The sequence below is a fragment of the Oenanthe melanoleuca genome, chromosome 28 (assembly GCF_029582105.1).
Source record: "Oenanthe melanoleuca isolate GR-GAL-2019-014 chromosome 28, OMel1.0, whole genome shotgun sequence".
In the NCBI taxonomy this organism is placed as follows: Eukaryota; Metazoa; Chordata; class Aves; order Passeriformes; family Muscicapidae; genus Oenanthe; species Oenanthe melanoleuca.
Window position 1 is genome coordinate 5,422,339 of NC_079361.1, and position 25,610 is coordinate 5,447,948.

Sequence of the window (25,610 nt, forward strand, 5' to 3'; positions counted from 1 at the left end):
CTTCACAGAAAGCAGTGTTTGTTCTAAATTTCATCCTATTTGTTTTGTGGTTGAATAATCTTATTTTTCAACTGACAAGTGTGATTCATGGGGGAAGCAGATTGTCCGTAAGCAGATCTGGTGCAAAACAGGGAATTCACTTAATAGAGGGAATGTCTAGAGGAGGCTGATTTGTCAGCTCATGCATTGCCTTCCTGATTGTGCCACTGATTCACTGAGTTGCCCTGCTTGTTTTTGAGATACAGGAGATGTGATGTTGTGGGGTTTGTAATGAGAAATGTCCATGGGCTGGGTGCTGGCAGCAGCAGGAGCTGCCAGAGCCGATTGCTGGTCTCTCAGGCTGGTTTTGTTTGAGATGCCCACGATTAATCAGGAGTGCAGAAATGTCTCTTACTGCTCATTGCCATGTTGGGTGATCTCAGCACACCCCTGGCTCCTGAGCTGTGCTGCAGCTGTGTCTCTGAGCCCTCTCTCTGTCCCCAGAGCAGGGACTGTGTCCAGCTGGGGCCCCCTCCCGAGGGGGAGCTGGTGCAGCTGCAGTGGACGGACGGGATCGTCTACAAGGCCAAGTTCATTGCAGCCCAGATCAGCCAGATCTACCAGGTGAGTGGGACACAGGCACCCCAGCTGCAGGGAGGGAGGCTGAGCCTGCAGGGAGGGGCTGCAGCAGCTGGGCAGAGCAGGAGCAGGATCTGGCAGCACAGATGATTTATTCCCTCTGAGTTTGTCCAGCCTGAACTTGGCACCCCTGTTAAACTGTGCTCTGTGTCCTTCTGCTTTGTACAGAAAAGTGTATTAAAGTCTTGGGCAAAGGAAAAATGAATCCCTTAAAAACTTTTAATAGTTTTAACATTTTGCTGTGCACGTTTCTATGAATAAACATCCCTGGAACATCTGATGCATAATTCATGATATAATCAGTGCTTAGCAAAAAGGGTTTCATGGGAGGAGTTTTTTGTACCTGGCTGACTACTTCTGCTGGTTGAAATACAAATGTACTTTAGTAGCTGGAGTTGTTTCCCTGTGACCTGTGAAAATGCTTTGTTTAAGATGAAAGAAATTCTTATTACCATATTGGCCTGAATAGAGGGCTGCTTTTATTGTAAGTGAAAAGCTGCTTTTTTCAGGATATGAATCAAAAATCAGTAGAAATAGGAGGTGCTGGGCCAGCTGGAGTGCAGATATTTTGGGATCCATGGAGCACTGAATGAATCCACTTGGATAAGGCAGAGGTGGATAAGGCAGCACTTTTTGGGTTCAGCATCCTGACCAGAGCCTGGCAGTGCTCCTTGCACATCCATGGGAGCTGCCCCTGCTGCTTGCTGGGTGTTCCTGGAGGGCCCAGGGTGGCAATGGGCTGTTCATGTCCTCTGAGCTCACCTTGTGCCTCCCTGCAGGTGGAGTTTGAAGATGGCTCTCAGCTAATGGTGAAGCGTGGGGATATTTATACCTTGGAGGAAGAGCTTCCCAAGAGAGTCAAGTCTCGCCTGGTGGGTACCAAAATAGCAAACAAGGAACCAGCTGCAGCTTGCAGAACCCCTTCACATTTCCTTCATCTGTTTTTTAGACATTAGGTGAATGCAGCCTCCAATTTCTGTGGCTGTAAAACTGCTTGTCCTTCCCAAAATACACAGAGTGGAAGAAATCCTGGCCATGAATGCTTGAGAGGCACAGAAATGATTTTCCCTTGCACGTGTTCAGCTCAGAGTTTTATTTTCTCTGGTTAAAAGATTATGTTCAGATCACTTTACACCACATGAATTCAGTTTTGTGGAGTGATCCTGTCCAAGTGTGAGGTGAGCTGGGCTGCAGCTCAGGGGTTTCTGGAGAACAGATTATCACTGTGGGACCAAACCCCTTTTCTCTCCAAGCTGGAGATTTAGAGTGTGCCTCTTACCTATAAATCCCTTCATCTACAAGATCAGGCTGTCTTTAAGTGTATTCAGTGGAATTTCTGAGCCTAGAAAAGATGAGGGATTTATTTCACAGCTTTTTGGTCCCAGGCCTGCTGGGTGTTTCCAGACCTGGTGCTTTGCCCTCCAAAGCCATTTATTGCACCAGGTGATGGGGCTGGAGAATCCTGGGTTGCTCCCAGCCCAGGGGGGCTGAGGGTGTGTCCCTGTGTTCCTGCTGTGCCCCTGATGGTTGTTTGTGTCTCCTGCAGTCCCTCAGCACTGGGGCCCCTCAGGAAGATGCATTTTCAGGAGATGAAGTGAGAGCAGCCAAGCGTGCCCGGCTGGGGAATGCCAGAAGTGCAGAGGAATATGGACAAAGCCCAGACTACCTGGCCTTCATGGAGAGCCTGCTGCAGACACAGTACCAGCCTGGGACTCAGAGCAACATGTTTTAACCAGGATTCATCCAAAATACTCAATTAACCCTTTTTGAGTTCATGGAAACACAAATAGGAAGCTGTGGAATGGAAGACCAGCCCTGTGCAATAGTCTGCTGTGAATTTCTTTCATCTCTCTTGGTTTGGACTGCAGGAAATCCCTGTCTGGCTGCTACCTCGACCTTGCCAGGAGTTGCTGACCAAGAGCTGGGGAGCTTGGAAACCCTTCAGCTTTTCACATGGAGACTTTGGAAGAGTTTCTACAGATGGAGCTTTGTGACTGGTTCTTTTTTATGAGGAAAGGGTTAAAATTTAACAAAATGACTTTTTCAAACCTGTCAAACTTTTGTCTTTCAAGGTGCTATTACATTGACTACTGAAGCAGCCTTTGGAATCGTGTTTTCTGTACATAGATGCCACCTTTGTGAAGTTTTCTATGAATGAGCATTATTAAAAAAAAAAAAGCAAGCAAAAAGAGGAAAACTAAAAGTTTCCACAAAACATTTTTCTAGATTATGGCTTTAAAACAGAAAATAAATGAAATCCTCCCCCCTCACCCCCAAAGGAATCGTGACTGATGTGGGGAGAGGGAGAGCAAGAGCAGAAGTCCTGGGATGTTCTGGGTTCTTTTGTAAAGAAGCCCTGTGTTTGTGGGCTGGGGAGAGTCCCACGGGATGTTCCTGCTGGTGTTGGCATCACTGCCACGTCCCCAGGGAGGGGTTTAGGCAAGAAATGCCAGGTTTGGCTCATTCCTGTCATCTTCCTTCCCCATCTTTGCCATCACAGTTGCTTTCTAGTTCAGGATCAGCATGGCTTTGAGTTCCCCAGGTTTGGCAGGTGTTCTGCTGCTCCTTGTGTTATTTCCCCATGAGAGCTCCAGGGGCTGCCCCAACAGCAATTCTCCCTTAGGAACGTTTCTCTTTCCTTTGTCTCTTTATTTTTTAATTTTTTTTTTTTTTGGGTTGTGCTCCTTACAGTGTGAGAATCATTCCATGACAGAAGCTTGGGAGGTGTTTGTATGTTTTTCTTTTATCCTATTAAAGAAGAGATTCCCCAAACATCTGATTGTTGTGACATCCTTTCCTTAAGTAAAGGCTGAGCCTGTGAGCTGCTCCTGGGGCAGAGGAGGGCAAGCCCAGCCCTGGAGGGGTGATGGCAGCTCCCACCTGGAGCTTGGAAATGCCCCTGAAGAGCAGTGCTTGGGAAGGAGCCCGGTGCAAACCCTGCTGAAGTCACTGGGAGGTTTTCCCTCCCTTTGGGGGAGCTCAGGCAGGTCAGAGGGAGAGGAGGAGGCAGAGCTGGGAAGGTTCAGGTGCAGGGGGAGAGGCACCTGGGCCAGTCAGCATCCTGCAATGCTGCACTGCAAGCTTTCCCACTAAATTCCCTGAAATGACTGGATGGAGAGAGACAAGATTCCTGTTCTGATGATGATTTTTAAGCCCCTTTGCAAGGTGGTCCTTGCTCTGGGGAGAGGCTGTTAAGCAACACTGTGGCTGGATCTTAAAGGGAATAAGTGGGGAGGATTTGTGGGCTGCCAGATGGTAGATTAGCATCTTAAGAGACTCCATGGGTATTAAACTGTCCTAGTGAAAGAGTGGAGATAGAATAAAGCAATTGAATTTTTTTTTTACTTTGGTTTTGTTCTCCCTTGAGGATTGGAGTTCCCATCCTCTCTCCTGCGTGGTTGTAAGGCCTTGGAAACAGGGTCCTGCTTTTGGGGTTTTTTATTCCTGAGTTTTTGATGTTTTTCAGTAGATGTCTCCATGAATAAAACCAAACTGAGACTAATAAAAGTTTAAAAAAATTGGCAAGGTTCTCCCAAGCCTCGGTTGTTCCTCCAGAGCTGTCTCCTGTCGGTTGAAATGTGATTAAATAAAAACTTGCTGTATAAAAGACTAAGAATGTTGCCAGGCCACGAGAGAAATATTTAAAACAATTGAAAGAGAAATTTAACCAGCAGAGGATTTTTTTTTTTTTTTTGAGGTGGGAGGGAAGGGTGGGTTGGGATGAGAGGTTGTGGGAATTTCCTCTGCATGAGTCCTGCAGTAGCACCGTTGTGTGTCCATAGGTAGAACCTTTCCCAAATACTATTTATATTGTACAAACACAAGTGTGTTTCCTCACCCCACATTCAGATGCTGACTTATGTTGAAACATGAACCTGGAACTGTTGAATGCCCTTCCTTGGTGCAAGGGTTCTTCTCTTTTTGTTGATTTTTAAATCCTTCTTTTTGGTTTAGGAATGACTTGTGCAGATTCAGGATAGTGGCCATATTGAAAAGGAAATAGGAAATGCACCTTCCTACCCCTTCCTCCAGTGAAAAATATTTGTAAGTGTCTGATTATGTGCTATAAAAATAATGATTTTTTTTTTTCTTTCTCCCCCTAGATTAAGGCTGTGATGTATTTTTTGCCTATTTTTTCTCTGCCTCTAGGTTCAAAATGAATTAAAGGCTGTTGAGCATTTCAGAATGACACTTTTTGGGGGGTTGAAGTCTCTTCATTTCTAAGTTTAAAGTTTTTGTGCAGCAGGAGGTCGTTGAACCTCCTCCAGCAGCATCTTCCTGGAACTTCATTTGAACACCTTAAATTTCCCATCCTGAGCTCTTTGCTGAATTCCTCTCCAGTTGTTGCAGGATGAGGCTGATGCTGCAGGTTGTGTGAAAGAAAAGAAATCTCCAATTTTCCCTTGACATGTTTGAGGGAGGAACTGTTGGAGCTGTTTGAGGCCGGGAGATTTCACAGACCCCGAGCGGCGGCGGCGGCACCGGGCGGGGAGGGAGGGACGGAGCCCGGGGCGGGTCTGGGGATGCTCCGGGGATGCGGGAATGGTCCGGGAATGGTCCAGGAATGTTCTGGGGATGCTCTGGGAATGCGGGAATGCTCCGGGAATGCTCCAGAATGCGGGAATGCTCTGGGTTTGTTCCGGGTGTGTTCTGGGGATGTTCTGGGAATGCTCCGGGATGCGGGACTCAGAAATGCTCTGGGAATGCGGGAATGGTCCGGGGATGCTCCAGAACCCGGGATTGCTCCGGGAATGTTCTGGGAATGCGGGAATGAGGGGCTCGGTAATGCGGGAATGTTCCGGGAATGTTCCGGGAATGTTCTGGGAATGCGGGAATGTTCTGGGAATGTTCCGGGAATGTTCTGGGGATGCTCCGGAATGCGGGTCTTGAGAATGCGGGTTCCCGGGCTGAGCTCACCCTCTGGAGTTTAAGGAGTTTAAGGAGTTTATGGAGTTTGACCCCAGGAACTGGAGCCGAGTCCCAGCCAGGGCACCCGGCGCGGGCGGGACCCGCGGGGATCCCGACCCCGATCCCGACCCCGATCCCGACCCCGATCCCGATCCCGATCCCGATCCCGACCCCGATCCCGATCCCGATCCCGATCCCGATCCCGATCCCGATCCCGCAGGAACAGAGGAGGAACCGCTCGGGGTTCCAGGGAAAGATTCCCGCGGGCTCCTGATTTCAGGTCACCTCTTGTTCCGCATCCCATGAACAACTGAGCTGGCACAGGCACACGAAAAAGCAGCTTTGGCACAATCCTGAGACTCGAATGAGCTGGAGCTGTTGACACAGAATTATTTGGCAGCTTTGATAGCAGAAGAGAAGTCCTTGGGTTACTTGCTCACCAACAGAAAATCACTGGGAGTTATTTATTCTGCATGAGAGTGGCAAAACAATTAAATTTTTGGTTTCCAAGAGGGGAAATGTAGAGGTCACTGTGCAAATACTGTTTGGAACTGCACAGCCACCACAGCTTCAGCACTTTTCCTGTGGAGCAAACAGGATTTGGGCTCTGTTTCAGCACAGTTCACTTTGGCTCTGCTCCCCGCCCCAGCCTTGCCGTTTCAGATGCCAGCTGCTGATATCCCCCAGCAGCCAGTCTGTCCTGAGCAGGAGTGATCCCCTCCCCTGTGCCCCAGATCAGGGTTTAAAAATAAAGCCATGGCCAGATCCACTGCTCATCTGCTTCACTGAACAGAACCACCTCTGGAAAATGCAGCAAATTGTCTTTGATTAGGAGTGAGTGGCCAATTAGCCACGATCCAGCCACGAGAGGAGCAGGACTCATCTGCCTGGAGGAAGAGATGAGCTGAGTGACTGGAGGGGCAGGAGGTGGCTGGGCAGTTTCTCTGAGCCACGAGGCAGGAGAAGGGCCCTGCTCTGGTTCCTTCAGGTTTTTCCTTCTCTCTTACCTGAGCAGCTCAGAGCCCCTGGAGCTGGAGCCGTGTCTGGTTAATCTGGGATTCAGCTGGAACATGGAATTAACTCTGCAATCCAGGAGCTTTGTGCTGCCTGGGTGATTAGTGGGAGATTTTTGTCAGCACAAGGGAAAAATCTGCCTGAGCACAACTCTGAGATCGGGGATGGGGCTGGGTTACAGCAGCAATTTATCATCACATTTCTCACTAATTCAGCTTAGGGACAATTGGCTGCTTGTTAAACGTGCCATTTCTCACTGCTGTGATTCTCCCAAACCAAGGAGCTGCCGTGTCCTGCTGCAGCTTCCCAGCCCTCGCCTCCTTTCCCTCTTCCCTCTTTCGTTTTTTTTCCCTTTTTTTTCCCTTTCCACCCATTTTTTTTCCCTTTTTCCCTTTCCCTTTTCTCTTTTCCCTTTTCCCTTTCCACTGTTCCCTGTTCCCTTTTCTCCTCTCCCTTTTCACTTTTTCTCCCTTTTTTCCCCTTTTCCCTTCTCCCCTCAGTGCAGCCCCTGTGCTGCAGTTCCCAGGTCTGACTCTCCTGGTTTCTCCCTGGTTCTACTCCTGCCATCCTCCTCCTCCTCCTCCTTATTTTCATGTCATCTCAGTGGGGGAAGTTTTTCCTTTTGTACAGCTTTCCTTTCAATTTAATAACTCTGCTTTCCTGTAGAAAATTGCAGGTAGGCTCCCCCAGCTGCTTTGTTCCTGCTCCACGTTGGTTTCTTTCTCAGGATCTGGCTGCACTTTGCTGGGAGAGGAGGAAGAAAATTCAAGGAGCTCCTGATGTTTCCCTTAGGGCTTCCTCCAGTCCAGAGCAAGGGAAACAAATTAAAACCAAGGTGCTGGAACCCAGAATATTTTACACTTATTTTGGTGATTTATTAACTCCAAGTAGATGGGGGAAATTTATGGCATTGTGTTTTTGTGTTGCTGGAGCATCCTGTGTGCATAATTCAGGGTAAGATTAATTCCTGTGTGATAAAGGAATAAAAAACCACAGTGAAGAGGTTTGTGCCTGGAAATGGTTTCCAGTCCCTGCTGGAACACGGTGAAACAGAATAATGGGAAAAATAATGGGAAATGTGGTTTGCTGTGTAATCACTGGCCTCTGGAGATTTTATTTTGGTGATTCAGCAGACACAGAAATGAAAACTTGAGACATTTGGCCACTGCCAAGGTCGTGGTTGTTGCTCTTGCAGCAGGATTTGAAGTTTCACAGTAAATTTGGGGCAAAAAGAAAGAGAATTCCAAAATGTTTCTGGTACCCTGGCAGGTGCCTGCACACAGGGACAAGGCCTGGCACTGGGGTGGGATTAGGAATGGATAAATTATTCCAAGCCCTTCATTTCTTTCAGGTGATTATTTATTTCCAAGTCAGCTCTGCTCAGCACTTCCAAAGGGGGGGATGAAGCTGGGAGGACAAGAAAATAAAGCAGAGGAGTTTCAGGTCTTGGTTTGGTTTGGGATCCACCTCAGGTGCTGTGAAACCACCTTTGGCCCAGGAAAGGCTCAGGAATTACCAGGGACAGAGACACCAAAGGCACAGCCAGGGACCCCCAGGAGGGAGGAACCAGAGGGGCTCTGACCCCCTGCTGATCCTGTAATTAATTCTGCAATTCTGTAATTCTGGTAATTCTGTAATTCTGCAATTCTGTAATTCTATTTTTCTGGTAATTCTGTATTTCTGGGAGTCTCCTGAGCTCAGATTCCTGCTGCATCCCTGGGTGGGCAGCAGGGACCCCCAGCCCTGCTCCCCTCCTGCCAGGAGCAGACAAAAGCAGGATCTGATAACAGAATCTGCTTGGAACAGCTGTCTGCTGACAAGTATAATAAACTGTATTAATGGTGTCATTATTATTCCCTAATTAAAAGCTAATAACTAAGAGTTAATTGCCTTTAAAAGATGAAGCAGCACCATGGCAGGGATTTATCTCTGTTTTTCTTTGCTTGCCTGGCTGTGCTGATATTTTCAGGCTAATTAATTGAATCAAATCTTACTGAAAACTAATAATCTCTCTGTGTCAATTCAGCCAATTGAATTAAAAGGTATTTGCTGTGTGCTGGGCTTAAACAACTCCTCACGTTTAGAAATATGATCTCTGTGTGTGTTCTTGTACCTGGGGTCACAGGCTCAGCAGAGCCTGGTGGGAAAAGGTTCTGGGGGGGAAAAGTTTCCCGTGGGGTTCAGAGGAGGGACTGGGAGCCCCCAGCCCCAGGGCAGGGCTGGGGGGGATTTTGGGGGGAATTCCTGGCTGGGATTTTGGGGGCAGCCACAGCTGCCCCTCCCCCAGCCCTGCTCCCCCCGGGATTTTTGGGTTTTTGGGGGGCAGGTGCACCCCAAAAATGTCCCCCCTGTGTCCCCCCGTGTCCCCTCCGTGTGGTGACAACTGAAAGGAACCAAATGTTCTCTTTGGAAGTTCACTTTATCAGTTAATCTTCTGCGTGGAGTAAATTTTATTAAAGTTCCCCAAAGAGCAAATTGTAAATTCATTAGGGCCCGTTTTGGACTGCACCTTCCCTCATTTTGGGCAAAAAGGAGATTAGAAGTCATCTGGGCTCTGTGATAATTAAAAAGAAGATGCTCAAACATAATTCTTAATTAAACAGTAATAAGATAAGAACTTGTCTGCTTTTGGCCTGTTGGAAAGATGCAGAGGTTCCCATTGTAATTATGTGATTTATGATCTTCCACACAAAGATGTAATTAGTTTTTTCTCCCCCCTTTTTAAAATTTAAACATTATTTAGATAAAAATTTGCACAGCAATTTGAATCTGCTTTTCCTGGGGGAATAGTAATTTGGTTTGATTTATCTTCAGGTTTCAACCTAAAAAATTATTTGTAGCTGAAAGGGGATACCCTAAAATGTGACCCCTCCAGGAGCTCTGAGGAGAGGGAGGTGGGAGAGGGAGAGAGACCTTTGAGGCTGAGAAGATGTGAAATCGTTTCTCCCTCCTTAAGAAGTCAAATTTGTGTTTCCAGGTGTCACCTGTGGGAAGTTTCCCTGTTTGTGAGCGGGGGTTTGTCCCTGCCCCTCCCTCTGAGCAGGAGGAGCTCCGGGGCTGCCCCAGCCCGAACCAGTCTGGGGTCGCAGCCGGTGGATCGGGGGGTCCCAGGCTGGTTCTGTTTGCTCTGATTCCCCTCCCCCTCCCCACAGACAGTTTTCCTGGGCTGGGGTCCCTCCCACGTCCCTAGGTGAGGAACCAGGGCTGGGGCAGCTCCAGCTGCAGCTCCAGCTGTGCCCGGAGCTCTGCTGGCACCAGGGACACCCCAGAGCCCTCCCGGCACCCCCAGAGCCCTCCCGGCACCCCCAGAACCTTCCTGGCACCCCCAGAGCCCTCCCGGCACCCCCAGGGCTCTGCACCCCCTCCCTGCCCTGCCCTGCTCTGCTCTGCAGCATTTCAGGCTGGAGCTGCCCCGTCTGAGCCTCAGCACACGGCAGAGCCCTCCCAGGAACCCAGAATGGTCGGGGTTGGGTCGGGGTCGGGGTTGGGTTGGGGTCGGGGTTGGGGCTGGGTTGGGGTCAGGGTTGGGGTCGGGGTCGGGGTTGGGGTTGGAATTGGGGTTGGGGTCGGGGTTGGGGTTGGGGCGGGGTCGGGGTTGGGGCTGGGTTGGGGTTGGATTGGGGTTGGGGTCGGGGCTGGGTCGGGGTTGGGGTCGGGGTTGGGATCGGGGCTGGGTCGGGGTTGGAAGGAGCCTGGGGCTGCTCTCATTCCCTCCCACTGCCCCAGGCACTGGAGCCCCCGCCGGGCTGAGCCTCGGGCAGGGTGTTTGCAGTCCCAGAGATATAAAATCCGTCTCCTGGCTGGGTGTGGGTCGTTGTTTGCCCCCCGGAGCCCCCGGTGCCACCCCCGGGACGTTCTTGGCTCTCCCAGCCCTGGGGCTGGACCCCGACTCATGTTCAGCAATTTCCTGAACACCTCACACGGCTCGGGCACAACGTGATATATTTAAAGAGAAGAGATTTTATTTTTAATCATTTGGACACATTTTTTTTTTTTTCCTGAGGGGTTTATTATCCTCGGTAAGCCCGGGATAAAGCCCTTGTGTAACCCGTTAATCTGGGGTTAATCTGCACCCTGCCCCATGTGCCCGAACTCGGGCAGGATTCCTCCTTCTGGAGGGCTCTGGGTGCTCCAGGCTCGGTGGGATCCGGGCTCGGGGCTCTGATCCCTCAGCCCGAGCTCTGCTCTGCAGGCGCAGGGATGGATCAGCCAGTGAAGAGCAGGGAGGTTAAAGCTGGGCTGGGCACATCAGTGCCTGGAGGGGTTGGTGGTTCCTCAGCCAGTGTTTGTTCCACCCCGGGAATTGTCACACCTGGCACCTCCTGGTGATGCTGAGTGGGGGTGACTGAACTCGTGGTTCCCTCCTTGGGAAATCTGGGAGCAGCTCCTGCATCCCCTTCCCAGAGGATGAACGTGTAGCAATAGTAAGACAATTTTCCCAGCACCTCTGAGGGTATTTACTTTTTCCATTTCAGTTCTACATCTGTTCCGTTGCCGACTTGGAGTTTGCAACCATCTTACTGAGGAGCAGGAATTGATTTCTCGGTCTGTTACTGCTGCTCTTGGTACAATTAAAGCATATTGCAACGTGAGGAATTTCTCCTGGCCTGGGAACTGCTTTGCCACTTGGGTAATTCTGTAAACCAAGAAAAGCTTTTCCTTTTCCTCTGGAATGCAAATTACAGTTAGAGCTGCTTTAAAGCCTTTGTTCTGCTGCAGGGCACTGGGGGCTCTGGGTTTAGGGCTGTGCAGGGGCCTGGGGGCTTTTGCAAATCAACCCCTCGGGGATTTGGCGTCCAGGCTGCTGCAGATTCCAGCTGAGCACAAACGGGGTTTGCCCAGTGTGGTGCAAATGGGAACTGGGACAAACCTGCTCCCTCCCAGCCCTGGGCTGGGCTCTGCTGGTCTGAGCTTTATGGGGCTCCCTGGGGTGGCCACTGGGTCTGGGTGAGCCTTGGCAGAGCTTCCAGAGACACTGAGCAGACCGAGAATCCATCCAGGGCATCTTCAGGCCAGTGCTGGAGATGGGAGCAGCTCTGAGTCCTGCCAGGGATGTTCCTGCTCTGGATCTGCCCTGGACACTCTGCAAGGAAAACTGAGCTGGAGGGTGGGTTTGGCTCTGCTCAGTGTCCTGCTCACCTTTAATAAAATCCCCTGTAAAACCTGTCCATGATCTGTGGGGAGCCAGACCTGCAGCCCTGTGACATCCCTGCTCTGTAAATCACTCCCTGCAGTGACTGACTCCTTCCCCCCACCCACATCTCCGATAAACCCAAAGCTGTCATCTGGTGAGAGAGAGGGAGAGGGAAAAAGCCCCGGGATCAATAAGGAGCAAGAGCCCTCCCCCTGCCCTGCTGAGAACGGGCACTAATGGGCCATCACTTGGAGTTTAATTAAAACCAAAGTCAGCCCCGTGCCAGGTTTCAGGCTGGAGCTTCTGGCACAGCCAGTCGAGCTCAGAGCAGGAATTCCTGTTTCATTTGCTCTTTGCACCAGGTGCACTGTGCACATCCCAGAGCCTGGAATAATTTGTATTATCATTTAGTTTATCATTTGCTTTATCATTTATTAATCCCTGTGTCAGGCTGTCACATTCAAAACCTGAAATTGGGATTTAGTTCCAGCATCTCCTCCTGGGACTGTTCCCTGTGAGCCCCACTGCTGCTGGGCACTGCCCAGTCCCAGGGATGCCAGAGCTCCAGGGGTGCTCAGGGTGGGATTTTGGGGTGTCTGTGCAGGGACAGGGGCTGGGCTGGGTGATCCTTGTGGGTCCCTTCCAATTCAAGGTATTCCATGATTCTGTGAAAAGGTTTCATCCTCTATTTGCTTCCCTAACTGGCTTCCTGTGGAGCTGGTTGGGATTTTTTGAAAGATTTACTTAGTTCCCAGCTGTTGTTCCAATTCTCTTTGCCACTCACCTTCCTGTGCTCCATGTGGAATTTATTTCAGTTCTGTGAGGGGTTTGCATTTCAACCCAGGGGATGGTCACAGCAGCTCAGAGGATGGAGGCAGAATTGGAGCCTGGAGAGCAGTGATGGGAATGATTATCATCACAGAGAGACAGAGCAGCAGAGCTGGGAGTGCAGGGAGGGAGGGCTGAGAGACAGAGCTTAGAAGAAGAATCAGTTTTTCCTTTCTGCTCTTCAATGGTAGCACAAAGTGAGCATCAAAACTCCCCTCCCTGATGTGAGGCTGCTGAGGTGCCTGTCCCTGGCTCGTGCTGCAGGTTTCCTTTGAGCCCAGATTCTGGAGTCAGAACTTGTTTCTATTCCCAGGCTGCCTGGAGGGACTCATGTCCATGAGATGTGGTTGAAACCAGGAGATTGCTGGATTTTATTCCTTCTCCTTTTTTCCTGTGCCATCCTGTGCTGCTGTTTGATGTGTGCTTGGCTCCCTCCCTGCCCAGCTCTCACATGGAGTTACAGCATTTTGGAGGTGGTGTCACTCCCTGGGCTCTCAGCTCACCTGGTGCTGAGCCTGGCTCTCTGTCAACTTCTAATTAAATTTTTGTTCTTTTCTTTCAGCTGGTGTCAGGCTGCTGCTGCTGCTGCTGTCAGGGTAGGGAGAGGGAGGGAGGATCCAGATCCCAGATCAGCTCTTCCATCACTCTCCAAACCCCTGCCTGCCCCTGGCTGTTCTAAGGTGGGTGGGGTGGGAAGCTCAGGCTGGATTCAGCAGGATTCAGGCTTGGCTCAGGTCTGGATCAGTGGGACGAGGGGTTTTCAGGGGCTCAGAGGACTCCATGGTGGTTTGGGTTGGAAGGACTGGTGAGCCCAGGGCAGCAGCTCCTGTGCAGCCACTTTGGCTTTTCCAGGTGCTGTTTTTGGGGCAGCAGAGGGACAGCAGCTGCTCCTGGCCCTGGCAGCAGCCAGGATGGATTTGGGGGTCCCTGCCCCTCCCACACACACAGGCTGCAGCACCTTCAGACAATCTTCCTTTAATACAAAGTCAATATATCTACATACACCGTGGTATGAAAACCACTTACTGTTTCAGTTTGAAATAACAGTGTGAAAGCAACAGCACTTTGCTCTCATACAAAGAAAAAAACCTCCCCCCTCCCCCCAACTTGTCCAGTAAGATTTTGCTGCAACATACTTAGAAATTTGGGCAACTTTCACACAAATAAGTAAAATCTCGAAGAAGCCTTTCAGTCGGTTCTTTTTTTTTTTCTTTTTTTCAGTTAAAGACAGGAAATGAGTTGTGTGGGGGGTTCTGGGCAGCACTTGATGGCCATGATTACCCCTTCTAGAAAAATAAAAAACCAGGAGAGGGCAGAGGTGAGCAGAGTTTGGGGCAGGGTGGCTTTTCTCAGGTATCCTGTGCTCTGTGCAGGGCTGCAGGAGAACTCCTGGAGCCACAAGCAGCACAGAGCCAGGCCAGGCTGGCACCTGGGGTGGTAAAACACCTGATGGGTGTCAAGGCTCCACAGTCACAGCTCTGTCTCCAGCCAGCAAAAGCCACTGGTGGTGTTGGATCTCCCAGCTCAGCCCTGGCCCTGCATGGCCACAGCTGGAGGGGAGGGAATTGGCACTGCCACCACCCCACCTGCTGCTCCCCCACCCTTCCAGGACCTGGGATATGTCTGTGACTGAAAACAAGAGAACCAAAAAAAAATTAACAATAATAATAAAAAAAAAAAAAATCCAGAAAGGACATTTTGTTCTTACATGAGCAAGTTAAACCTTTTAAATGGTAGAAAAGCAATATGTAGAAGTAGCAATTTGCACTGCATTTTTATATATCACAGCCATTACACGTAACATTTCTACAGTGAAAAAATAGACTGTCTTTGAACATAATATGAACAAATAAGCAAATTTTTCTTTTAAATTCATTGACTGATATTCTTTGTCTTTAAAAAAAAAAAAAAAAGGAAAAAATACACTATTTAAAAAAAAGGTAATGTCACTTGTTACAGTTACATCAATACTTTAAAGAAAGCCACTCACAGTATTTGCCATTGGATGCACCTTCCTGGATCTTTCCCAGTTCTTTTACAGCTGGGGCACGGTGGGGGCAGTGGGATGTGCAGATGTGCAAGGAGAGCTGTGGTGCTGGGCCAGTCCTGAGAGAGCTCCTGGAGCTGCTGGGTTCAGAGGGGAGGGCTGGCACCAGGACCTGGCTCCAGGACCTGCTGGATTGTGAAATCAGCTCCTGCAGCTGCTCCTGGGGGCCCTGGCAGGGGATGCTGCTGGCAGGAGCAGGGGACACGGCTGCCCAGGGTGTGGGTGTGCAAAGAGCCCGGGCAAGGGGCTGCCCTTCTCCCCAGCTGCTCCAGATGTGCTGGGAAGGGCCCAGAGCCAGCACAGAGACCCAGCAGGGCAGGGCTGCCCCCCACAGCCAGCTCGGGGGGTTCTAACTCTCACTCTTTCTCTATCCTTTTAAATATCCTAAAAAATAAATTTTGGAATTAGAAGAAATGAGGAATGTTCCAAGTATTCAAAATATGAGCTATAAAACCTCTGGTGTGGCAGGGGCATCCCATGAATGCTGTTTGCAAGGTGCCTGCAAGCCCAGAACCATCCCAATGCTGATACTGAGGTTATTTAGACTCCAGCTAGAAGAACTCCTGACCCTAAGTTTGCCCAAGTGTTGAGATTTCTCTCCTTTTCTTTCACAGAACACCTTCAATTCTGCAAGTGACTTCCTTTAAAGACTGCCAACTATATTAGTAAATGAACTGAACTCTAATGATGTAACCAAGGTCGGTTTTTCCTTCCCTTCTCCAGCAGAAGCAGTTCCCAAGGTGTGGTGGAGCTCTGGGATCAGTGTCTGTCCTCCCAGCGAACACCTCCCCAGGTCAGAGCAGCTCTGAGCAGCTCTCCTGAGCTGCCCTGCAGGGCCAGGTTACAACTTGGAGTTCCCCAAGGGGTGTTCCTTCCAATCCTCCCCCCTGCTCCCGATGCACTGTCCAGATGAAAAGGTTCTTCTGAGTCAGTTTTGTAAGTTCAAGCTCCTCCTGGGTCAGGAGAGGCCTTCCAGGGCTGAAGTGGTTGGTAGAGTCTGCACAACGATGGCTTTTTATGTTGCATAGTGATCAAAACTTCCCAGATACTCCAGAGCTGCCTGGTAACAGAACTGGTATTCATCCTGCAACAAAGAGAAGCAGCCTCAGAGCTGGGGATGGGCTCCTCAGGATCCCTGTCCTGCTCTCAGGCAGCACAGGGCTGAGCAGGAGCCTCTGATCCACAGGGCTGGGAACTCCTGGCAGAGGGGAGCTCCAGCTCTTCCCTTTCTGTCTGTGCTCTCAGGTTCTGAACATCCCCCACAGCCAGATGCTGCTTCTTTAATTCTTGGAACCTTTGAGACACTTTCTAACAATAGGAATTCTTTTTTTTTAAATATATATTTTGTATTTCTTAGGTGAAGTCAGCAGTGCAGCCTGGGCTTGCTGAGTGAGCTCAGGTGAGGGTTTGGTAATGGTTAGAAACCATTAGAAACCATTACCAACCCAACTTAACCCAACCTAACCAACCCAACTCAACCCAACCTAACCAACCCAACCAACACAACACAACCCAACCCAACTCAATCCAACCCAACCCCACACAACCCAACCAACACAACCCAACCAAACCAACCCAACCCAACCAACACAACCCAACCTAACCAACCCAACCCAACCCACCCAACCCAACCTAACCAACCCAACCCAACCTAACCAACCCAACCAACACAACCCAACCTAACCAACCCAACCCAACCAACCCAACCCAACCAATCCAACCCAACCCCACCCAACCCAACCAACACAACCCAACCAACCCAACCCAACCAACCCAACCCAACCCAACCCCACCCAACCCCACCCATGATTCCTGGCACAGGACAGGCCCCTCACCTCTGTTTGCACCATTGCAGGTCGTTGTGTTCGCAGCATCTTCACTGTCTGGAAAATATCTACAACGCCCTCGTAGCGCATCCGCTCCAGCACGATGCTCAGGGTGATGAACACCCCGGTCCTGCCCACGCCAGCACTGCAGCAAGGGCAGAACAAACAGGGAATTGGGGGCTACAGTGCCCAAATGTTCCTGTAAAGCTGCTTGGGGTGAGCTGGGCCCTCTGAACGTGTTGGGAGTGAAGAGCCTGGGTCAGGCTCCAGGAGAGATACCCCAGGAATAACCCAAGTGCCAGAGCGTGACCCAAAAAATGTCTGAGAAAGGGAAATCTAAAAAGTTAAAAGCTTTGGGTAAACAGCATTCAGTGGAAGAATTATTCCTAGTATGTAATACTGGGCTTTTGAAATGAAATAATTTTATTAAGAATGGATCATCCTGTCCTGCCTGTGGGTAAGCAGGTGCAATTCTTGCTGCTAGCAGCAAACACAGCTCAGCAGTGCTGGAGGTGTAAATTGAACTGATAGTTCTGGTTCTGCAGGTCAGATATTACAGATATTCTATGGATAGTCTGTACATAACACTGTGGGTCCCATCTCCTTCAGAGTATTTCAAATCTCCCCTCTGAATACAAGGGTGAAAATTCTTGTGGGCAGTGCTGGGGCTGAAGGGAGATGAGTTTGGCTGGCAGAGGAAAGTGCTTGGCACAACACTGCCAAGAAATCTCCCTGCAAGGACGGGGTGGGAAAGGGGGGGATGGCTGGATTTTAACTCCTTCCATGCCATGGATGAGGGGTGTCCATGTGCCTACCTGCAGTGGACAGAGATGGGGCCATCCTGGCCAAACTGCTCCTTGGTCTTGTGCACCTGCCCAATGAAGTCGATAAAACCCTCTCCTGATTTTGGCACACCTTGCTCTGGCCAGTCAGTGAACTGGAACTGACGAACAGTTCGTGACTGACCATCCTGGGGGACAAAACAGCAACAGTCAGACACCTGCACCAGTGAGGACAGACAGAAAAGGCAGAAAACTCCCCTGCTTTTGTTGCTGGTTTGGTAAAGGGCACGAGAAGTTGAGGCAAGTGAGTGTTGCAGTCGAGTGCACACGTAGTTATTTCCCAGCCCTCGGTGATGGAGCTGCCTGTGCTGCAGCTGACGTGCCTGGAGTCAGGCTGTCAGCACAGATCCATATCCTGGCAGGTGCTGAAAGCTCTGACCACTGCAGACAGCACAGATGGAGTCTTCAGGAACGTTCAAGGTGAGGTGTTGGCCTCTCTAATCAATCTTCACAAAGAATTGCCACAGTGTCAGAATTACAGCTGACAGGAAGATAAATCTTGTTTTACGAGGACTGATGAGGCATCCTCCTCCTCAACCTTGCAAATTGAATTATCAGGTTCTGGAATACTTTGGCAACCTCAAAAGCTGTGCTGTGACAGGGAGGGTTATGTTTGCTACAGAAATTTGAGAAGGGATTGAAATGTTCCTTCGGATGAGAAACCTGACATTGAATCGAAGATTATTGGAGTGAATTTGTCCCTTTGGACATGACTGACAGTGGCTCCTCTCCCAGCCATAGCAGAGCTCATTCTCTGTAGGGTGCACAGAAACCTTTGCAAGATTTTTATCAGCTTTTGGGGGAAGATACTTTCTGCTTTCACCTCAAATAAGCTGCAGCTAAACCCCAAAACCAGGCACATCTCTAACAAAGCAACTCAAGGCAGTGAGAGAGGGCTGAAACTTCTTTCAATTTGTAAGAACAAATATTCTTATATTCTTATATTCAAATATTCCAGTACAACTTGTGTGTGTGTTCTGCTCCTCATCACAGCTGAGCTCTGGGGCACACTGACCTCAAACCTCCCTGGGCAGCCCCTGACCATGCTCTCCTGGAAGAAATCCCTGCTGAAGTCCAACCTGAACCCCCATGGCACAGCCTGAGGCTGTTTCACCTTGTCCTGGGAGCAGAGCCCGGCCCACACCTTGTTCTGGGCAAGACTCAGTGCCCTGGTGGGTCCTTTCCAACCAGGATGTTCTGAGCTCTCCCCCAGTGATGATCAAAGTGTGGGATCAGCCCAGCCCACCAACCCCTGCCCAGCCCAGAGCAGCACCTACCCTGGCATCTGTGACCTTGAACTCCCTCAGGATGTACTGGGGCATGTTGTACTCAGCCATGGGATCCACCACGAAGTACTGGTACCGCGCCGAGCGCTCCGCGGGCCAGTACTGGTGGCACTTCTCCTGCAGGGCAGACAGGGCCTGTTAGCCAGTGCTAGCCCCTGGCAGCCAGTGCTAGCCCCTGGTAGCCAGTGCTAGCCCCTGGCAGCCAATGGTAGCCCCTGGCAGCCAATGGTAGCCCCTGGCAGCCAATGGTAGCCCCTGGCAGCCAGTGCTAGCCCCTGTTAGCCAGTGCTAGCCCCTGGCAGCCAGTGCTAGCCCCTGGTAGCCAATGGTAGCCCCTGGCAGCCAGTGCTAGCCCCTGTTAGCCAATGGTAGCCCCTGTTAGCCAGTGCTAGCACCTGGCAGCCAGTGCTAGCCCCCAGTAGCCCCTGTCAGTCCCTGTTAGCCCCCACTAGCCCCTGGCCTGCAGGGCTCCCCTCCCAGCCCCCCCCAGCCCCACTCACCCTCCCCATCTCTCGAAGCTTCGTCAGCATCACCACGATGGTGGAGTTGTTTTCCCAGAGCATCCTCCAGAAATCCTCGGTGGTCTCAGCCAGTGGCCCCTGGGTGGCAATGTAAGCCTTCTGCTTCCTGGGGAGCCCAGAGCAAGGAGGGGTCAGGGGGAGCTCTGCACAGGCAGCAGCTTTGGAAAGGCTGGGGAGTGGGGAAGGACTAGAACTGCACGGGGTCTAAAGGGGCTGGGATGTCTTTGGTGCCAGTGGTCAAGAAATAAACTCTCCTTAAATATAATTTCCAAGGGGTAAATGCAACTCCAGGCATGGAGCTGCCCCAATCCCCTGGTCCTGGTCAGGAGGAACACCTGCACAAGGAGTTGCTTTGTTACCTCCAAACCCACCCATGGAGGGCTGCAGCTTCCAGGGCTTCGGGGGTTGCAATGCCCCCAAATCACAAAGGCGAGAAAAAGGCCAATCCATCTTTAGAAACCTCCCAACAGCAAAATCCAGCCCTGGCTGACCCTCAGTGTTCAGGAGCAGCAGCTGAGGAAGGGCTGTGCTGCTTTAGGGGATCAGTCATTTTAACCACAGGGGAGAATCCTCTCAGCAGGCTGGATTTGGGGTGGGTGTGGGGTTTGTCTCTGGCCCTGAGTCCATTCCAGGGGCACAGGGGGACTGGGGCACAGGGAGCTCAGGGGCACACAGAGCCCAGGGGCACAGGGCCCAGGGGCATAGGGGCACACAGGGGCACAGGGCCCAGATGCACAGAGCCCAGGGGCACACAGGGGCACACAGAGCCCAGGGGCACAGGGCCCAGGGGCATAGGGGCACACAGGGGCACAGGGCCCAGATGCACAGAGCCCAGGGGCACACAGGGGCACACAGAGCTCAGGGGCCCAGGAGCTCAGGGGCCCAGGTGCACAGAGCCCAGGGGCACACAGGCCCCATGGGGTTTATCTCTGGCCCTGAGCCCAGCCCAGGGGCACAGGGAGCCCAGGGGCACACAGGGGCGGGCACACAGGGCTCAGGAGCTCAGGGGCACAGGGAGCTGAGGGACTCAGGGGCACAGAGGCACACAGAGCCCAGGAGCTGAGTGGCACAGGGAGCCCAGGGGCACAGGGAGCCCAGGGGCCCAGGGCTCAGGGGCACAGGGAGCCCAGGGGCACAGGGAACTCAGGGGCACAGGGAGCTCAGGGGCACAGGGAGCTCAGGCTCACAGGGAGCTCAGGGGCACACAGGGCCCAGGAGCTCAGGGGCACAGGGAGCCCAGGGGCACAGGGCTCAGGGGCACAGGGCTCAGGGGCACAGGGAGCTCAGGCTCACAGGGAGCCCAGGGGCACACAGGGCTCAGGGGCACAGGGAGCTCAGGGGCACACAGGGCTCAGGGGCACAGGGAGCTCAGGGGCACACAGGGCTCAGGGGCACAGGGAGCTCAGGGGCACACAGGGCTCAGGCTCACAGGGAGCCCAGGGGCCCAGGGCTCAGGGGCCCAGGGCTCAGGCTCACAGGGAGCTCAGGCCCCAGGCCCAGCCCGAGCCACGGCCGTACCTGTAGCCGTCGATGAAGCTGGCGTTGATGTAGTCGGAGCCCTCCACGCCGCGGATGGGCTGCAGGCACACGCGGGTGCTCTCGTAGGGCATGATGTTCACCAGGCGGTTCTTGAACTTGTTGCAGGGCAGGTTGGCGCTGATGAAGCGCGAGGTGTGCGCCTTGGAGTTGGCGAGGCGCTGCGGGCAGGGACAGGCCCCCTCAGCTGGGCTCTCCTGGCCTGGGCCAGCCCCTCCACACACCCCATCCCACCCTCTTGTGCCTCCTGGGCTTTGTTTGGGGGCTGAGGCCTTTCCCTAAGCAAAGCATGCAGGAAATAGTACTAGCACCAAAAAGTTAAATCTGGGAGGGGGTGAATTCAGTCTGGATCTGGGATGAGCAGGGATGCTGCCCGTGGTGCCAGGCAGGTGTCCCCTGGGAGCTGCATAACCCAGCAAGGGGATCAGCTCCATATGGAAGCAGCAAGGTGCCACCGAGCCTGGCCAGCCCTGCTGCCCCCCAGCCCCAGGCTCACCTTGAACTCCAGCTCCATGCCCGTGACGTGCTCCCGGGCCTCGATCTGCGCCAGTTTCTGGATGTAGCTGTAGAGGTTCCGAGCCGGCACCTCGGTGTTGCCGCAGGCCACGGCCTCCAGCAAGGCATCGTGGATGAAGCTGTACTGGTCCTCAGTCTGCACCATGTAGTTGCGCTGGGACCTCATGAGGGTGACGTGCCCGTAGATGTCCACGGTCTTCTCGTGCTTGATCCGCTCCAGCATGGCGTCGATCACGATGAAGCAGCCGGTGCGTCCCACGCCCGCGCTGCCACAGGGCACAGGGCACAGGGGTGATGGACTGTCCTTCCCTGGGCAGGTGCCATGGCCCCTGCACACTGCTCTGTGCCCCCAAATGCTCTGTCCCCTCTCCACTCTGCTCTGTCCCTTCTCCACACTGCTCTGTGCCCCCAAATGCTCTGTCCCCTCTCCACTCTGCTCTGTCCCTTCTCCACACTGCTCTGTGCCCCCAAATGCTCTGTCCCCTCTCCACTCTGCTCTGTCCCTTCTCCACACTGCTCTGTGCCCTCTCCACTCTGCTCTGTGCCCCCTCCACTCTGCTCTGTCCCCTCTCCACACTGCTCTGTGCTCCCTCCACTCTGCTCTGTCTCCCCAAATGCTCTGTCCTGTGTCCCCCCAAATGCTCTGTCCTGTGTCCCCTCCCCAGTGACACCCAGGCCTGTGGCAGCCTGAGACTCTAGTGAGGGGCTGGGAGGATCTGAAGGCTGAAAAGCCTCTTTAATCTCTCAGATCTCAGCAGCTGAAAAAGCACTGGTGCTGTAATGAGTAACAAGCCTCACCTCTCTCCCTCAGTGGTTTTGTGCATCAGGTAACAGCAGACCTGTGTGTAATGGCATTTGTGCCTCAGCAGGGCTCTGTGCTCTCTGGTGCCATGCTAATAAAGGGCTTCCTTTTACCATTCCAGGGCTGTCCCTTTCTTCATCGAGCCCCCTTGATCTCTGTTAATTAGACTGCCTAACACCTGAACCAAGCAGGTGACTGGAGCTTTGGCAAGAATTTCACAGCTGATCTGGGAGCTGGTTGTGAGCTGACAGCTCCTTATTCATTTTCTGAGGTGCACAATAATTGCCATCTGCAAGGGTAGTGATAAGTTGCCCACTCACAAAGGCTGTTTAAATGGCATCCTCCAGCAGAGGCAGGATTAGCTTCCCCAGCAGCCTGCACAATTCAGATCTTCCCCCAGTGCCCAGGAACCCGCAGGCTCCTCCACACCCTCCTGAGGAACACAGGGATTTATCTGCACTGAGGCTTCAAGGATTCCTCACTGGGTTGTAAATTGAATTAGGCAATGTTACCTGCCTTCAGCCTGGCATTATCAGAGAGGCTGCAGCACTCAGAAACCCTCTGTCAGTCACTGTCAGCTCTGCCTCCCCAACACCTCCAGCACCCTCTGAGGCCACACCTGATCCTCCTCCTTTCTCACTGTGACCAGAGACAACCCCACCACACAGAACCAGACACTGGGGCAGCACCAGGCACCTCCCATTGCTTAACCAGATCACCAAATCCCAGAGTGGTTTGGTTTTAAAGGGACCCTAAGCCCATCCAGTCCCACCCCCTGCCATGGGCAGGGACACTTCCTCTGGAGCAGGTGGCTCCAAGCCCTGTCCAGCCTGGCCTGGAACACTCAATCCAAGAGATCTGGCACAAGTTTCACCCTCATCATCCCAGGAAATGCTGTGGCCAGTGGAATCCCCAGGTTTCCCTCTCAGATGCTGCCTGGCTCCACCAGGCAGAGCCGTCCCTGTCCCCAGGTAAAGCCACACCCTCCCAGGTGGGTGCCAGGGGAGAGGAGCTGTACCTGCAGTGCACCACGATGGGCCCAGCATCTGGGGGGTTGCAGGTTTTCACCCTCCTGAGGAAGGCCAGGAAGGGGGTGGGGTACTCGGGCACGCCGTGGTCGGGCCAGGCTGTGAACTGGAACTGCCGCACCTCGCGCTTCTCGCTGGAGCCGTTCTGCAGGGCACAGCAGGGCCGGGGGTACAGCAGGGTCAGGGGGTACAGCAAGGTCAGGGGCAGAGCAGGGTCAGGGGGTACAGCACAGGGTCAGGGGGTACAGCAGGGTCAGGGGGTACAGCAGGGCCAGGGGGTACAGCAGGGCCAGGGGGTACAGCAGGGCCAGGGGGTACAGCACAGGGTCAGGGGGTACAGCAGGGTCAGGGGCAGAGCAGGGTCAGGGGGCACAGCAGGGCCAGGGGGTACAGCACAGGGTCAGGGGGTACAGCACGGTCAGGGGGTACAGCACAGGGTCAGGGGGTACAGCAGGGTCAGGGGGCACAGCAGGGTCAGGGGGCACAGCAGGGCCAGGGGGTACAGCACGGGGCCAGGGGGTACAGCACAGGGTCAGGGGGTACAGCACAGGGCCAGGGGGTACAGCAGGGTCAGGGGGTACAGCAGGGTCAGGGGGCACAGCAGGGTCAGGAGGTACAGCAGGGTCAGGGGGTACAGCACAGGGTCAGGGGGCACAGCAGGGTCAGGGGGTACAGCAGGGTCAGGGGGTACAGCACAGGGTCAGGGGGCACAGCAGGGTCAGGGGGTACAGCAGGGTCAGGGGCACAGCAGGGTCAGGGGGTACAGCACGGTCAGGGGGTACAGCAGGGTCAGGGGGCACAGCACAGGGTCAGGGGGTACAGCAGGGTCAGGGGGTACAGCAGGGTCAGGGGCACAGCAGGGTCAGGAGCACAGGGGGCACAGCCCAGCCCCAGGGGTACAGCAGGGCCAGGGGGCACAGCCCAGCCCCAGGGGCACAGCAGCAGCAGCAGCAGCAGCAGCAGCAGCTCACCTTGTGCAGGGAGAAGGTTCTGACACAGAACGTGGCCAGCTCGATGGTGTCCAGCAGCGTCACCTGGATCATCCCGTAGGTGTCGGCACCTCGGCCTGGCCAGTACTGGTCACACTTGATCTGCAAGGCACCAGGGATGGCTCAGGGCTGGGACAAACCCTTCACTGCTCATTCCCAAACTGCCCTGTTACAGGGGAAGCTGGGCTGGGGGCAAGGGGAGGTGCAAGAAGAGTCTTTGCAGAGCACCAGGACAGGGACAGAGCCATTGGAAAAAGCTCCCACTGACTAAGCACAGGCTCTGATGCTACATCAATCCCATAGACAACAGACTGGAATGATCCTGAAGATTAGAGGGACTGTACTGGGGCTTGTTAAACAAGAGAACTGAATGTGAAACTTGCCACATGATTAACTCCAAGACAGACATCCAGTGGGATCCAGCAGCCTCTTCTCCTGGAGTTGCCAAGGAGGCTGCAGCTTTCCAGGGTGAATGGTTTGTATTTTTAAAAGCAATGAATCACTGAACTTTTAGGGTGTGCTGGCAGAGCAGGCAGAAATCCCCCCCTGGCTGCACATCAAAGGGATTTGCTGTTCCCCCAGCTCTCCCCTCCAATCCCCCTGGATTATGACTAACCAGTCATCCCTCTCATGCATCTCACCCGTGATTTCTCCTCCAGTTTAGTCATCATGACAATGGTGGCCGAGCGCTGCTCCCACACCATCCTCCAGAAGTCTCCGAAGGTCTCGGGCAGGGGCCCCTGCGTGGCGATGTAGGCGTTCTGCTTCCGGTACCCGTCGATGTAGTTGGCGTTGATGTAATCACTGCCCACAATTCCTGTGGCAAATCAGCAAAAATCAGGGCACTGCACAGGGCTTCACACAGCTGGGGGCTCGAGGAGATTTTAGCAGGGATGCTGTTAGAGAGGAGCCCCTGCAGAAACACCAAAGCCTTCGTGGCTGGGCGGGTCAGAATCACACGGGCTCTGGGCAAGGCATTCCCAGCTCGAGCTCCTGCACTGCAGAGAGGCAGAAACTCCTTGCAAAAGGTATTAAACAGATCAAATATCAGGCCTTGAAACCGTGGTGTTTTTACTCATGTGCTAAACAGGAGCAAAGTCCTGGCCCAGGGCTCCTGCTGCATCAGTGTCCAGCAGGACAAACACGAGTCCTTGTCCCCGGCTGCCCCAAGCCCAGGCAGCAAATGCACCTGGTCAATGACTGTGTGGTCCATAGTCTGATCCCAGGCATTGAGCTACAGCTGGACAGAGGAAAGAATAAAGCCAGGCTTGATTTAGCCAATGAAGGCTTTGAAATTACAGGTTTTGACTGGCTGTAAATTGCCCGCTGTCATTTTTAAGAGTGTTTTATTTTCCCCCTACTTATGAGTTACAGGCTATTGAGTTGCAGCTGCTCGCCTGGTTCCCTGCTTGAGGGCTTGGGATGAGCAGGAGGCACTGCCAGAGTGAAGAGGTTGATTGGGACATGGCAGGAGAAAGCTGCTCTGAAGTTTGAACAGCCCTGGCACACAGCGCTGCCCAGGTTGAGCTCAGAGCCGGCGCCTGGCACGGGCTGGTGCTGCTGCTCCAAGCACAGCGAGCGCCTGGCAGGGCTGCAGAGCCTCAACTGACTCAGTGCAGAGCCCTTCACTCCTCCTGCAGGGCAGCCAAGGCTGGGGGCAGCACCAGGAGGGAACTGGGCTGCAGCAACCAGGACTGCTGGTGCTGCTGCTGCCC

At 52.9% G+C, this 25,610-nt stretch overlaps 2 protein-coding genes across 14 annotated transcripts in view; one reads left to right on the forward strand and one right to left on the reverse strand.

Moving 5' to 3' along the window:
• Window positions 1–2,885, forward strand: part of KDM4B (lysine demethylase 4B) — a 71,404-nt gene extending 68,519 nt beyond the window's left edge. For all 3 annotated transcript variants that reach the window (XM_056512357.1, XM_056512358.1, XM_056512359.1), the window contains 3 exons: window positions 484–603; window positions 1,398–1,490; window positions 2,165–2,885. In XM_056512357.1, coding sequence (XP_056368332.1) covers window positions 484–603; window positions 1,398–1,490; window positions 2,165–2,350 — 399 coding nt within the window. In that variant the 3' untranslated portion in view covers window positions 2,351–2,885. The remainder of the gene's footprint in view (window positions 1–483; window positions 604–1,397; window positions 1,491–2,164) is intronic.
• A 10,576-nt stretch (window positions 2,886–13,461) lies between these two features.
• Window positions 13,462–25,610, reverse strand: part of PTPRS (protein tyrosine phosphatase receptor type S) — a 128,765-nt gene continuing 116,616 nt past the window's right edge. For all 11 annotated transcript variants that reach the window (XM_056512355.1, XM_056512356.1, XM_056512354.1 and 8 more), the window contains 10 exons: window positions 24,537–24,712; window positions 23,878–23,997; window positions 22,897–23,051; window positions 21,057–21,342; window positions 20,543–20,721; window positions 19,004–19,130; window positions 18,495–18,620; window positions 17,191–17,345; window positions 16,385–16,520; window positions 13,462–15,633 (listed from right to left, as the gene is read on the reverse strand). In XM_056512355.1, coding sequence (XP_056368330.1) covers window positions 15,565–15,633; window positions 16,385–16,520; window positions 17,191–17,345; window positions 18,495–18,620; window positions 19,004–19,130; window positions 20,543–20,721; window positions 21,057–21,342; window positions 22,897–23,051; window positions 23,878–23,997; window positions 24,537–24,712 — 1,529 coding nt within the window. In that variant the 3' untranslated portion in view covers window positions 13,462–15,564. The remainder of the gene's footprint in view (window positions 15,634–16,384; window positions 16,521–17,190; window positions 17,346–18,494; window positions 18,621–19,003; window positions 19,131–20,542; window positions 20,722–21,056; window positions 21,343–22,896; window positions 23,052–23,877; window positions 23,998–24,536; window positions 24,713–25,610) is intronic.